General features: G+C 52.9%; 4 protein-coding genes across 4 annotated transcripts; 2 read left to right on the top strand and 2 right to left on the bottom strand.

Moving 5' to 3' along the window:
• Positions 1–2,585: 2,585 nt before the first annotated feature.
• B0H65DRAFT_193097 (putative ATP-citrate synthase subunit 1) lies at positions 2,586–5,191 on the top strand. Its single transcript, XM_062821677.1, has 2 exons — positions 2,586–3,469; positions 3,536–5,191. Exons 1-2 carry the CDS (start codon positions 2,993–2,995, stop codon positions 5,066–5,068), a joined length of 2,010 nt encoding a protein of 669 aa, XP_062681651.1. The 5' UTR covers positions 2,586–2,992; the 3' UTR covers positions 5,069–5,191.
• Positions 5,192–8,092: 2,901 nt separating this feature from the next.
• B0H65DRAFT_508820 (uncharacterized protein) lies at positions 8,093–8,578 on the top strand (the record flags this gene model as incomplete). The annotated part of the gene is made up of 1 exon (XM_062828262.1): positions 8,093–8,578. The coding sequence occupies one exon, from the start codon at positions 8,093–8,095 to the stop codon at positions 8,576–8,578; it is 486 nt and encodes a 161-aa protein (XP_062681650.1).
• A 1,183-nt stretch (positions 8,579–9,761) lies between these two features.
• Positions 9,762–11,828, bottom strand: B0H65DRAFT_192952 (MRG-domain-containing protein). Its single transcript, XM_062821675.1, has 4 exons — positions 11,055–11,828; positions 10,356–10,627; positions 10,157–10,269; positions 9,762–10,082 (listed from the first exon to the last, which is right to left on the bottom strand). The coding sequence occupies exons 1-4, from the start codon at positions 11,598–11,600 to the stop codon at positions 9,910–9,912; spliced, it is 1,104 nt and encodes a 367-aa protein (XP_062681649.1). The 5' UTR covers positions 11,601–11,828; the 3' UTR covers positions 9,762–9,909.
• A 701-nt stretch (positions 11,829–12,529) lies between these two features.
• Positions 12,530–13,051, bottom strand: B0H65DRAFT_548784 (chromo domain-like protein; the record flags this gene model as incomplete). The annotated part of the gene is made up of 2 exons (XM_062829600.1): positions 12,530–12,538; positions 12,641–13,051. 2 exons carry the CDS (start codon positions 13,049–13,051, stop codon positions 12,530–12,532), a joined length of 420 nt encoding a protein of 139 aa, XP_062681648.1.
• Between the last annotated feature and the right edge of the window lie 394 nt (positions 13,052–13,445).

Here is a 13,445-nt window from a genome sequence, read left to right as displayed (position 1 = left end):
GAGGTCAAAGTCGAGTGTGGATGTTTGGTGGTGAATGGAGGGAAGGGGAGGAATGAAGAGAAGGAAAGGTTGACGGAGGGGGTGGGAAGGAAGAGCGGGAGGGAGTTGAAAGATGAAGAGAGAGACGGGATGCTTCCTTGCCTTTGGATGGGAGGGGAGAAAAAAAGAAAAAGGATCGATCCAAATCTTTTGCCAGACACGGCGAGGGCAGGTCAGAATTGCAGGGACGGCTGGTACAGCTGCTGCTTCTCTGGTCCTGTTGGGGAGCGAGCAGGGACCACCACGGCCAGAAACCACGCCTGAGCAAAAAAGGTACCGGCCCCGCGTCTCGAAACCTTTGGGGATGACCCAAGCGGGTCGATTGCTCGCGAAAGGCCTGGCTGGGCAGGCAATTCAGCACAAAATCGCAATCTCCAGGGCGGTCTGGGTTCCAGGTTCTTGAGGGGTCAGAGGTACCGGTACTTCGCGGGGTACCCCTGTGGATCCTAGTGGGGCAATTACTGTTAAGCAAACCCAGGCTAATGCAAGGTGGGCAATTGTGATGCAGCTCGGTTCTTCCAGCCTTCTGTGTCCACGCAGCCAGTGGCAGCCGTTGACAGCCAACCCAGGACACGCAAGACTGGCAGCTTGTTTGGAAGCAGAGAACGACACACGAATGAGAAGCAGCTCACCATTGCAGACAATTGTCCTCGTCCATGCAGTCCAGTCATTGCAATGGTTTTAGAGAGGCAGTAATGGATTGGTTTGGGCTGCTTTGGCTGCTTGTTCTGTGGCATTACGGATGCCCGATGTTTTACTGTTTTCTTTTACCCCCCAAACCCGAGTGGGCTTTCCATGATATTCGTTTACCCATTCCTCCCCCCAAAAAAGACCCCAAGTGGCCCAGAAACCCATTGGTTGAGTCACGGTGGATGCCGTCCACGATCTATTGATCCAAGCGCAAGCTGGAACCTCAAAGAAAGACGGGGGCGGCGTGGCGCTTGTCGATTACGATGTGGAATGGCCGTGACGGACAGGACAGTTCTTATTTCCATCCACTTGTTCTTGTCCCTCCGCGCCTCTTGGGCGGGCCCGTAGTTGGGGATCGTCCGGTGCCGGCTCCCACTTAGACGCTTGTCTGTGGGTTGACTCCAGTTTCCCCTCTCGTAACTCTCTGGTCTAAAAGCCTTGTATGACGGGGACAGACTAGAGTACGGAACGAGGCACGGGATTCCGTAGTGGAGAGATACGCGATTCTGGAAAAGGAAGCCCGTTGTCGATGTTGTTCTCTTCTCCAAACCGGAAACCCCCCTTTTTGTTTCGTTGTTATTGTGTTCAGTTCATCCGTCATGTTTCTTTGTGGTTCCCCCACATTGAGGTGGCCCAATCGGTCTCCAAGTGGCACGCCCATCTTACCCCGATCCATGTTAATGGCAATGCCTGCAACCTGCCACCCACGCGCCGCCAGGCACGGACAAACTCCGATTATTGATCAAGACTATACTCGGGTTCTGTTGTCTTGACCCTCGTCGTCGTGCACATCGAGGCCAGTCTGCCCCTATTCTGCTTTCCGTTTCGAGAAGCACAAGGTGTTCTTTACAGATCAATTACTTTAGGCGATTGTCTAAGGTAATGGCATAATGGCATGCACTTCCAGGTTGCCAAGCGATGCCAAGGGCCACAAAAGGACCGCAGCTGCCTACCTTTGTCGACGCCGAGTGGAACCAGAAACCCCCCGAGGACCCGCGGGCGCCGCCTTCCACAGGGGTAGAGCTAGGGAGCAATGGCCGCTTCCCAGGGGGCCACCAGATAGGGCAAGGCTTGAGTGGACCCCCTTCGGTCACATCCCCGCACCCAGAGCTCTGATGTTTGGAGTGAAAGATCTCTGTTTGATATCTCCAAAAGCTTTGATGACAGTTTATTGCATGATACCCCAGCTTGGATGAAGGCTAGTTGCTACACCCAAGACCTGTAGTCTGTTGCTGCCTAGTGGCAGATGTCATCTACACTCTTATAATAAACATTTCGTATGTCATCTTGCCCTCCTGGAGGATGGGAAGGATTACTTTGATGCTTATGGAGGGGTCATCATGGTGCACCCAAAAAATAAACATCCGGACTGTCTCCAGCTGTCTGTGGTCGGGTAGCCATGTCGGGGACGGCGAGCATTCCATGCCACACGCAATGCAAATGAACATGGACCACGGTTGCCACGGCTCATCTGCGCCTATCAGGATTGGATGAGGTTTTGCATGCAAGTTACCCTTGGCGGTACCGGTACTTAGGATCACCAAGCTGTGGGGCCCACCGCCTGTCAGCAACGCAACGCACCCGAGTGGGAAAGGAAGAAAAAAAAAGGTTGACCTCGAGCCTGGCCGCCGTTCGTGTTGCGATTCTGGTGTCGCATAGCCATTGAGGTTGCAAGCATCACGGTCCGATCGACCAGGGTCCAAAAAAGAGTTGGGGAAGTCGGCAGTCTTGTTGGATTTGACCACCCCTTGCTGGCCAATTAACTCGACGTCCGCGGCGAGCGAACACCAGCACGGAAGGGAAGACACACGACCAAGACAGTTGAGTTTTGGGAGAGAGTTTCTGGACCTGGGTTTTTGGTCTGGAAATCGGCTGTCAAATTGACTTTGCGGAGCTGCTTCTGCCTCCCCCTCGCCTGCAAACAAGTTGCGCTAGCATTTCTGCCACCCTGACCAACCTTGTTACGTACCCTCAAGATTGTCACCAAAGGGCAGGAACCGACCAGACAAAAAAATACCCTCCCCCTCCCACCTGCTCCCGTCGCCAAAACCCTCCATTTACCTCATCTCCCGTTTCTTTCTTTTCCCCTACACCCCCTCAAGTCGATCCATCTCCCTCATTTCCCTCCTTCTTCCTCTTTCAACTCTCCCATCCCTCACCATCACCACATCAACTCTCCAACTTCACTTCCTTTATACCCCACCATCACAGGAAGTCATCCGCTGGGAGAGTCACCACATTCACATAACCACATTTAGTGAAGATGCCTTCCGCAACGACCGCTAGCACCAACGGTGCCAATGGCGCCTCTGCCAGCCCTGCTCCCGCCCCCTCTGCGAACGACAACATCCGCCGCTTCGCTGCTCCCAGCAGGCCGTTGAGCCCTCTCCCCGCCCATGCTCTCTTCAACGAGAAGACACGATGCTTCGTCTACGGTCTGCAGCCCCGTGCTGTCCAGGGCATGCTTGATTTCGACTTCATCTGCAAGCGCTCCACCCCCTCGGTCGCTGGCATCATCTACACTTTTGGTGGTCAGTTCGTCAGCAAGATGTACTGGGGCACTAGCGAGACCCTCCTGCCCGTCTACCAGGAGGTTCCCAAGGCTGTTGCCAAGCACCCCGATGTTGACGTCGTTGTCAACTTTGCCTCTTCCCGCAGTGTCTACAGCTCCACCATGGAGTTGATGGAGTACCCTCAGATCAAGACCATTGCTATTATTGCTGAGGGTGTTCCCGAGCGCGTAAGTTTTCATTCGTATCCCACCCACCATTGTCTCAGTTCAGGCAGCTAACATGTTCTTAATCAGCGCGCTCGCGAGATTGCCTACGTTGCCAAGCAGAAGGGCATCACCATCATTGGCCCTGCCACCGTCGGTGGTATCAAGCCCGGCTGCTTCAAGATCGGTAACACTGGTGGTATGATGGACAACATTGTTGCTTCCAAGCTCTACCGCAAGGGCTCTGTCGGCTATGTCTCCAAGTCCGGTGGCATGTCCAACGAGCTCAACAACATTATCTCCCAGACTACGGATGGTGTTTACGAGGGTGTTGCCATTGGTGGTGACCGTTACCCCGGCACCACCTTCATCGACCATCTCCTGCGTTACCAGGCCGATCCTGCCTGCAAGATCCTCGTCTTGCTCGGTGAAGTCGGTGGTGTTGAGGAATACAAGGTGATTGACGCTGTCAAGCAGGGCATCATCACCAAGCCCATCGTTGCTTGGGCCATTGGTACTTGCGCCAGCATGTTCAAGACTGAGGTTCAGTTCGGTCACGCTGGTGCCTTCGCCAACTCTCAGCTCGAGACTGCGGCCACCAAGAACAAGAGCATGCGTGAGGCTGGTTTCTATGTTCCCGACACTTTCGAGGACATGCCTGCTCTCCTCAAGCAAGTCTATGACAAGCTTGTGGCTGATGGCACCATTGTCCCCGCCCCCGAGCCTGTTGTCCCCAAGATCCCCATCGACTACTCGTGGGCTCAGGAGCTTGGCCTTATTCGTAAGCCTGCTGCCTTCATTTCTACCATTTCCGACGACCGTGGCCAGGAGCTCCTTTATGCTGGCATGCCCATCTCGGACGTTTTCAGGGAGGAGATTGGTATCGGCGGTGTCATGTCCCTTCTCTGGTTCCGCCGCCGTCTTCCCGATTACGCCGCCAAGTTCCTTGAGATGGTTCTCATGCTTACTGCCGATCACGGTCCCGCCGTGTCTGGTGCCATGAACACCATTATTACCACCCGTGCCGGCAAGGATCTCATCAGCTCCTTGGTCGCTGGTCTCTTGACTATTGGCTCCCGTTTCGGTGGTGCCCTTGATGGTGCTGCTGAGGAGTTCACCAAGGCTTTTGACAAGGGCCTGAGCCCCCGTGAGTTTGTCGACACCATGCGCAAGCAGAACAAGCTCATCCCCGGTATTGGTCACCGTGTCAAGTCTCGCAACAACCCCGATCTCCGTGTCGAGCTTGTTAAGGAGTACGTCAAGGCCAAGTTCCCCTCTACCAAGCTTCTCGACTACGCCCTCGCCGTCGAGAGTGTTACTACCTCCAAGAAGGACAATCTTATTCTCAACGTCGACGGCTGCATTGCTGTCTGCTTCGTTGATCTCCTAAGGAACTGCGGTGCTTTCAGCCCTGAGGAGGCTGAGGACTACCTCTCTATGGGCGTTCTCAACGGTCTGTTCGTGCTTGGTCGTTCCATTGGTCTCATTGCCCATTACCTCGACCAGAAGAGACTTCGCACTGGCCTCTACCGTCATCCTTGGGATGATATCACTTACCTCCTCCCCAGCCTCCAGCAGCCCGGCCCTCCGGGTACTGAGGGTCGTGTTGAGGTCCAAATTTAAAAGCGAATTATATAGGGATTTGGGATGGTTAGACATGGGATCTTTTACTTTACGGAGCGGTTACGGTCATGAATGTTTTCATTTTTTTTCTTCGGCAGGTGGTAGAGGGTCATCAATGAAGGGAAGAGTGTATGACAGAATACGTCATTACCATATACTGGGGAATTTCCCCATAATGCAATCAAGACAGCATCAACTACCAAATGGGTGCAATGTTTTTCGTTACTGTGAGCCGGGATCGCCAACATGCGGGGACTGCTTCACTTATCGTCGAAAGTACATATTGGAATCACGGAAGTCGGGCGTCCCTGTCGTCGCCGAAAGACCGCTAATCGCGAAATCGACCCGAGACACATACTAGCAACACGGAACAACGAGCCAGAGGTGCAGTTCGTAGCGCTGCGTGTCGTCAAGGTAAACTGGATGCTACGCCCCTGGCGCATATCACGAAAGCCGACTGGGTAGGACAAACCCCGGCTGAGATTTTGAGACCTTCTACCGACAATGTTCTATGGACTCAGCGACATACCGGAGGGTTTCCTTTTCCGGACTTTGACGGTGCACAGGACTTATATATGCAGGGCTTATGGCCGCCGAGAATAGGACATGGATCGTGGGGAAACGTCCCGTGGGGCTGTATTCCAAACCGTAAGTAGACAGCTTTCGTAGGATCTCCGACTTGGTCAGGTAGGTACAGGTACAAGACAGACAGGGGAAGAAATCAACAAGGGGGGTCCTCTATGTCCGTAAGTACTGGTACTACGGCTACCAATGCAAGTCATCTCACTCGGCCCCCTCCCTCTAAACGGATCTACCGGGTCATCAGCGGCCTGAAGCGTGTTGTACACTACGTATGTATGCAAGGAGGTTGGACCCAAGGTCCCTAGCTTCGGACACCTGGACCTGGCTTCTGGGGCTTTGTGGTCTGGGGTCAGCAGCGCGGCATGGCGTCTCGGTAATCGACTGAGATAAGGTAAGATCCGAAAGGGATGGGGATGGACCCGACCCGTAGGTATCGTCCGTAGCCTGCCCTGCTGGCCTGTAACCTGTACGTCGTCACCTTGACGGATAGGGTAAGGTGAGATGGGTTTTAGTGTGTAATGGGATGCGCAAGTGGCAAGAATGGTAGTGTAAGCGGGCATGGTCTGGCAAGAATCCCGGTTGGTTCAGAGTTGATAAGCCTTCACGGCCTTCTTCAAGACTTGAGAGGATTAGGTGAGCAGAGCAGGTCAAGATATCGTTGCGTCATGTGAACGTGATGCGACAAACATCGATGATGCTGGGTTGAACTTGTGCACTGATTTCCATGGCTATAACACTTCGCATTGTAAACATCAGGTTATCCTACATCCATACACACAGAAAGCAATGATAATATGTCAAAGTTAGGTAAAGGTATGGGCAGTTTTTTCGCTCTGCCTCCTTGGCAGGTACATGAAAGTAAGGCCATCATGATAGTATCCTCAATTGTGGCTCGGGATCGGAACGACGGAAGGATCATGCTCATGCACTCCATCTGCCATATGTCAACGTCAGGTACCAGTGATGTGAATGTCAAGTGCCAAAGTCATCCGAGCCTTGGATGTGGCAGATTCATAGGAGCATGCAACGGACTATCCCGTCAATTCGTCCCGTCATGCTGGAACGACATCCGATAGGACTTACGAGCGGAACAGAAACGGAAAAATCATGGACCAACAACAACAATAACAGCCTTGTAAGCAAGAATGGTTCTGGACGGAGAACGAGAGAGACATCTCGGTTGTCGACGGGAAGATAGAACGTGATTGGTAAAATCTCAGTATTCCGGACACCACAACTCATCGGGCGGTTCTGAAAGGTTCATAGGTATTGAAGTTCACTCGGTCGGATTATGTGGGGTTCCGATCGGGATCCGGTGATCGCCCGGTGAGCAGATCGAAAATGACCCACTAAGCTCCGACCAGAGCTGCGGATTCGGGCTTGAGTGGAGCACCATAGGTTCGGCGCTCCGGCGGGGTAACTCCGCTGAGTCGGTGTTCGCGGGGCTAAATCGGGGTGGGTCCGGACTCCGAGATACTATACAAGTTGAAGAACCTAAGTCAAGCCAGTAATGATATCCCGATTTATGTCATTGGCTGAGTTTCACAAATGATGATAATAATGTGGAAAAGAAAGTGTTCGTGATGGGATTTAAAACTGGTGACAACACTTTGTCTGCTTGTTCGGCTGTGAAGAGCAATTCACGCTTGCGGATTTCTTGATGTTGACAAGAACTAGAATTGCTTTAACGGCCACGAGAAACTGAGCAATGGAAAAATAACCAGTGACTGAGCACGTATATCCATTCTTGTACTGCCATCGCGACCGACACCCTCACCTACATAGTAAACAATTAAGCGGTCAAACCCGGCAGAATTATTTTGCTCTAGCAGAGTTCCTGAACCGTTGCCCCACTTTACCGCCAATGGACATCGCGACCGGCCAATCGTGCCGCGCAGTGCGCACCCGTAGGCCGTAGCTACCGTCCCCGGCGCCCAGAGATCCCCGGCGGGCCGTAAACACTGAGGAGTCCTACGCTACGAGACGAGGCTACCGACTACCTTCGAGGTTCTCCACGACTTTCTTGATACCCAACCGACCGACCGATCGACTGAACGACGGCGAAGCAGAATAGGACAGCGTTATTTGCGAGGTGCGTAATTGGAACGAACCCTTCCCAGCATCACGACGATTTCCTTCCGGACGCAGAGCGCAACGAATTCGAGATTGAGAAGTTGTTGCGCCGGCGCATACCATATCTCAAACTCAAAAGGGCTTCCAACTGACTCCGTCACCTCCCACAGGCACGCGGCGCTTACATTTTCTACATCCCCCCCAGCCAACAACACCTCCAACAACGACGCCGATAACCCACGAACGAGCCTCGTCCCATCGTCTGGCGCATTCAACAACCCATTCCTCAACCCCGAACATTTGATACCCCAACCAACCCACACACACCCGACAACAACCCACCCACTCAAAAACCCCAACACCGCCAAAATGTCCTTCTTCCGCATAACCCTCCACCGCTCCGCCATCGGTCTCCCCAAGCGCACCCACGGCGTTCTGGCCGCTTTGGGTTTACGCCGGCGCAACCAAACCGTCTTCCACCCCGTCGAGCCCCAATTCGCCGGCATGCTGATGAAAGTCAAAGAACTCGTGCGCGTCGAGGAAGTTGCCCACCGCTTGACCAAGCGCGAGCTGAAGGATGAGCGCAAGCCCGAGACCGGGTTTGTGGTTGAGAAGCAAGTGAGACGGTTTATCCCGGGGGTGGGAGTACAGGACGAAGTGGATTTTTCGAAGGTGGTTGAAGAACTGAAGGCGCAGAAGGTCGAGAATGTCGAGGGTGTGGAAAAGATAGTTGTGGAAGGTGGTGCGGTGGTGAGGGATGGCAAGAGGGCCGGGGATTTGGGTGTGAGGACGAGAAGTGATTGGGAGGTTATTGGCAAGATGAAGAGTGTTTTGCCCAAGGTTAAGGCTCTTTAAGAAAGTCTAAGCTGACAAGGAAGGGGGAAAAAATGGATGAGGGAAAGCAAGGGAGAAGAGGGGAAGGAGGATGCGGAGGAGGGAAATAGAGGTTCGAGAAGGACAGGGAAGGTTGTCGAGACCGCGCCCAGCTAGCACTGCCAAATAGCTGGCTGGATGGGTGGTTCTGGCACTACTACGTTCTGAGCCGGTTGTATCTCTAGATCAGGACGGAACCTCTCTCTCTCTTGAGGATACTGAGCTCGTGTACTCGGTCGGTCTCGAATCTGCCGCTGTCAGGAGGCACTCACTACTGCCTTGCTCGGCTACGCCCGTCTTTCTCGATCACCATTTTGTACAATATTGTATGCTACGGATATCATGTAGTAGGACATCATCGGGAATGGAAAAGCACGTTGGAACAAAAAACGAACCATCCGTGATTCGGACGTCAAGCTGGATATCCCACTTGTGACAAGAAAAAAAACAAAAAAAACGAGCGGACGGAACGGGCCTTAGGGAAGCTGAAGATAAATACCGGTCATGGCCATCACCAGTGTGTGTGTGTGACTCCTTCAGGAACCATAGGTACTCCTACCTACTCATCCCTATCAACCATGCCGGGATAGCATTGGTCATCATTCTCCTTGAGAGAGGTCACAGCAAGCCACACAGGCAAGACACCACGATCACTTCATCACTTCAACCCTATTACAGCAAGCAGCACACACACAAAAAACAATGATGCTATTATCTACCATACCAGTTTCCTTTCTAAAAAAACTCAGAATTTTCCCCCCCCTGTTTCCTAGTGCAATGGAGAGAAGAGAAAAAACGTGTACTCTCAACCTCGATTAAAAAAGGAAGACACACACACAAAACGCCGGCCATCCGCCCAACAAAAGGAGCTTGATGTTTTGGAAAAAAAGAAGAGACCAAAATGATCTGAAAAGAAAAAAGAAAAAGGGGGAACCAGTCACTCAACTCGCTGCCTCCGTCCGTAGCAAGACCATAACCACTGACTGGTGTCTGTCTGATCTCATCATCCTCCTCCATCCAGCCTTAACCACAACACACAACCGCACCTCCACTCAACGAACGAAAAAAAATCCACACCCGAACAAACCCTCTTCCACAAGAACGTAAGAAGCCACCAACGCGATAGCATAGCATGACTGACCCACGGGTACTACTAGCGTAACAACTCAATAGGTTCAATCACCTCAACGGGTCATCTTCTTCTTCGAACTCTTGGACGACGAACCCTGAGCCTGAGCCTCGGCTGTTTCCAGCTTCGCTTTCCGTCTCATTTCCTCCAACACCTCCCTCGGAATATGGTCAAAAGAAGATTCCTAAACGCTTCTAGCTTGGTCCACATACTCCTGGCTGGGCGTCTCGTACTCGCTGACAAAGTACTTGGTCGTGTGGCGGCTGAACCAGTTGGTGAACTTGATGAGTTCCTCGCGGAGGCGGTTGACTGATTGCTGGTCCATGTTGGTTTGGGCGACGAGTTCTGGGAGGGATACTGTAGGAACATGTGTCAGTAAGGAGGTCACGCGAGGATAAAGAGACATGGACACGGCGGCAGATGTATCTTACCTAGCAGACGAGCGAGATGCTCGGCGCCATAAGTGTCGGAGGCGCTCTTGTGCTTTTCGTCCGTGCCGGCAGTCCAAATCAGGTGTTGCTCGTGGTATTGTGCGCGCTCGAAGCTGTGCCTCATTGTTAGTGTTTCATCGTCCAACCAACCAACCAACCAACCAGACGGGACAAGCAAGGGATGCGGGCCACCACTCACCGGTAAAGAAGGATCCTTCCCAGGCACCTGTCAAAGTACTCGCGCAAACCAGCAACAGTCTCCTCCAGGATATCCATCTGTGGCGTCTCTGGTACCCGGTTGGGACGCTCGTGATCGAGGTAGTCCTTCAGGATTTCGTCGACAGGGTGGACATGGGGAATTGGAACCAGCTGCTGGTTCTTGGTGACATTCTCCCAGTCGTCGACGAGCAACGCCTTGACGTGATCTGGTAGCGGAAGCTTGATGGATGGTCGGTTGTGGAAGTTGTCCTCCTAGAAATTGAATGGTCAGCAATGGTTCTTCATCGAGTATGAGTACCATTATCAAAACAGCGACAAAATGCTTGGCAAACATCACTCCTAGACAACACGACGCTTTTGTGCAAAGGACAACCAACGACGTGTTGGCGTGGCTGTGTCGACCCACTAGGGTGCGGCGAAGGCAACGATGTCTGTGCAGATAACTGATGGTCTGGAAGGGTGTGTCCAGACCAATTAGTCAGACTGTCTTCGCCCAACGCCACCCCAGCCTACTAGGGCTGAGATGCTGAGTGGAAGCCATGCGGTATACCATGATAACCAGCGCTTGCGAAGCCATCGTAGCAGAATACCTAGGCAGTGCGATGGGATCCTGTCGCCGTCGTCGGTGTGCGCGCAGTTGTCCGGCAAGTGAAGAAAAACCCACAACCAGCAAACGTACTTTCTCCTTTTCCATGTCCTTCGGCGTAAAACGGCACTCCCACATTTTCTTCCCTGCAGTCGGCTCCATAGGCTTGCGTATCTTTGCGAGTGCATCGAGGAGGATGGTGAAAGGTCCAAAATCTGCTCCATAAGGCGTCGCGACCCGTGTTGGGCTGCGCGAACTCCAGTCTTCATCGGGCTTCTTGCAAGCCTGACCAGCCAAGGGAATGTTATAGTTTGGTGGTAGCTCGCTGTAGTATGCCTCTAATTTCTCGGACCAGTTGCCGTTATTCCTTGCCCTGATGATCTTGGGGTGGTTGGCGCCGATGGGCGGTGGCCGCGTGGATGTCCAGCCCAGCGCGTAGGTATCGTCGAACGTCGTCCGCCCATAGCGGTCGACGTAGGTTGATGTGAGTTTGTTGGGCGGTCGCATCAGGCGATCTGCTGGCTCTGCTAGCTTCGACCATCGCGCTTCGCAGGCTGCAAACGAGCTTATCGAGGATGAGGAGCTGCGACTCTTGGTGTTGTCCAAATCCCGGCCATGGCTACGCATGGAGCGCGACATGGTGATGACTTGTGGCAATCTCGAAATATATGATATGATCCCCTGATGCCGAACAAAGGATGCAACGGCCGTGATGGGATTGGGGAATTTGAAGGTGTCTACCCACAAAGGGATGATGGGGGTAGATCTGATGGTGTGTTGATGTGGTGATGTTTTCCCAAAATTCGTCGCTTGCTCTCCCTGACTGCGATCCAAATAGCCCAAGCGAAGGCGAAATGTAGATTTCCAGGTGATTCCGTGACCGACCAAGAAAGCCGCGTGACCCGGACAAAGGTGAGAGGATGATGGAAGGTGAATGGACACGAGGACCAGCAGGAGGCGGCTGACGATGATGACAAGAGGAAGGACGAATGAGAAATTTGCAGGTTCTCCTTTGTGAGAGCGGAACACAGACAGTTGCGTGTGTCCCAAATCCAGTGAATGTGACAAGCTGCTGAGATCCGAAATCGTGCTGGTGATGAAAAGTGCCCAAAGTGTGTTGACGAGCAGAGGGAGGAGAGTGATGTTGGTGAGTGTAGATTTTGAGAGGTTGCAAGATCCAGGGGTGGCATTTACTCTCTCGCTGCTCTTGCCCAGGCAGGGCCGCTCAGGGTCCCAGCTCCAGATTATGGGTCCGTCCCAAAACTCAGGTTTGGTGCCCCCCTTTCACAACCACAGCCATGTTTGCTGTCCAGAACTACTAGACTTTGCATCATTTTTTCCGTCCTGTTTTCAGGATTCTCATATTCTGTTCAGAAATCCGAGTTGTGGCTTTCTTTATTGTGATTTGTCCCTGTCCCTTTTTCCCCTTCTCCGCATGTCCGATATTTTCTGTGTCGCCTAGCAACCAACACTCCACACTTGTAAAAGGTCGCCAGCGACAACACACGAACGACGCCCTTTGTAGTTGGCCTGCCTGCCCCTGCATCCAGTTTTTCGACCACTCGCGGTCATGAAAGCTGGAGTTATCGAACAGATGTAGAAAGAAAGATATTGCCAAAGTATGCCAAGGATAGAAGACGAAACAGAAGAAGAGAAGAGAAGAGAAAGAGGCCACTTACAGTTTCGAGGTCAAAATCACGAGCCCTTCGCGGGTTACGGTTGTTCTGTGTCGTCGTCCCGGCCGCAGTTCGCTCCTCACTACCGCGGGCAGAGCTGAGATCAGAGCCACCAGGACGGCCTCCCTTCTTAGGCTGCTTGGCCGCCTTACCGGACTGCAGCTGCTTGTATTGGGCGAGTAGCTGCTGGGCGAGATCTTTGTTTTCGTCGTTCAACTTGCGAATGCGGTCCTGCGGCACCCAGTCGTCCCAACTGCTCTTCCAGCCCTTGTAGTGAATCTTGTAGCTCCAGCCATCGCCGCTCTCCGTTGGCTGCACGTCCAGGATTTTGGCCTCATACAGCATCTCCATGTGGAAGCACAGGACGCGCTCATCCTTGGAATATGGAGGCTGGGGCGTCTTGGACGGGGCCATTTTGCTAAATGGCTGAAGCTGTGGCCGAGTGATGCTGGAAAGGTTGATATAATGCTGCTATCAAATGTCTAGTGGAAGCTGTTGGATGGGTGGATCGAGTATGAATGGCGCTCGGGTCGATGATCCTGGGATGGCGGGTGAGGTGCTGGACCAGCGAAAAAATGAGTCGATGGGGATGACGACAAAACGATGTTGTGCAAGGCTCAAGTTCGTTTAGTTGCTGAAACTGGAAATCCCAGGAGATGAAAAATGGCAGGGCGGCAGTTGTCGTCAAGTCAAAGTGGTTGGTTCAGTGAGTGGCCCGGGAAGGTGTACCGAAGCTGCCTGGGAAGGGGTGAATGAAACAATTGATAGTGATCAATGGGTCACGGGACCACGTGTCTTATGCATTTAG

Source organism: Neurospora tetraspora (assembly GCF_033439725.1).
Source record: "Neurospora tetraspora strain CBS 560.94 chromosome Unknown B0H65scaffold_4, whole genome shotgun sequence".
NCBI lineage: Eukaryota > Fungi > Ascomycota > Sordariomycetes > Sordariales > Sordariaceae > Neurospora > Neurospora tetraspora.
Note: the sequence above shows the minus strand (reverse complement) of the source record. Positions and strands in the feature narration are given on the sequence as shown.

What these genes read in the sequence shown, in the direction of transcription:
- B0H65DRAFT_193097 (XM_062821677.1), top strand. Translation starts at nt 2,993, where the DNA reads ATGCCTTCCGCAACGACCGCTAGCACCAACGGTGCCAATGGCGCCTCT. An exon ending in CTGAGGGTGTTCCCGAGCGC is followed by an intron (nt 3,470 to 3,535) that starts GTAAGTTTTCAT and finishes GTTCTTAATCAG; the next exon opens with CGCGCTCGCGAGATTGCCTA.
- B0H65DRAFT_192952 (XM_062821675.1), bottom strand. Translation starts at nt 11,600, where the DNA reads ATGTCGCGCTCCATGCGTAGCCATGGCCGGGATTTGGACAACACCAAG. An exon ending in GGAAGGATCCTTCTTTACCG is followed by an intron (nt 10,270 to 10,355) that starts GTGAGTGGTGGC and finishes AATGAGGCACAG; the next exon opens with CTTCGAGCGCGCACAATACC. An exon ending in GCATCTCGCTCGTCTGCTAG is followed by an intron (nt 10,083 to 10,156) that starts GTAAGATACATC and finishes ATGTTCCTACAG; the next exon opens with TATCCCTCCCAGAACTCGTC.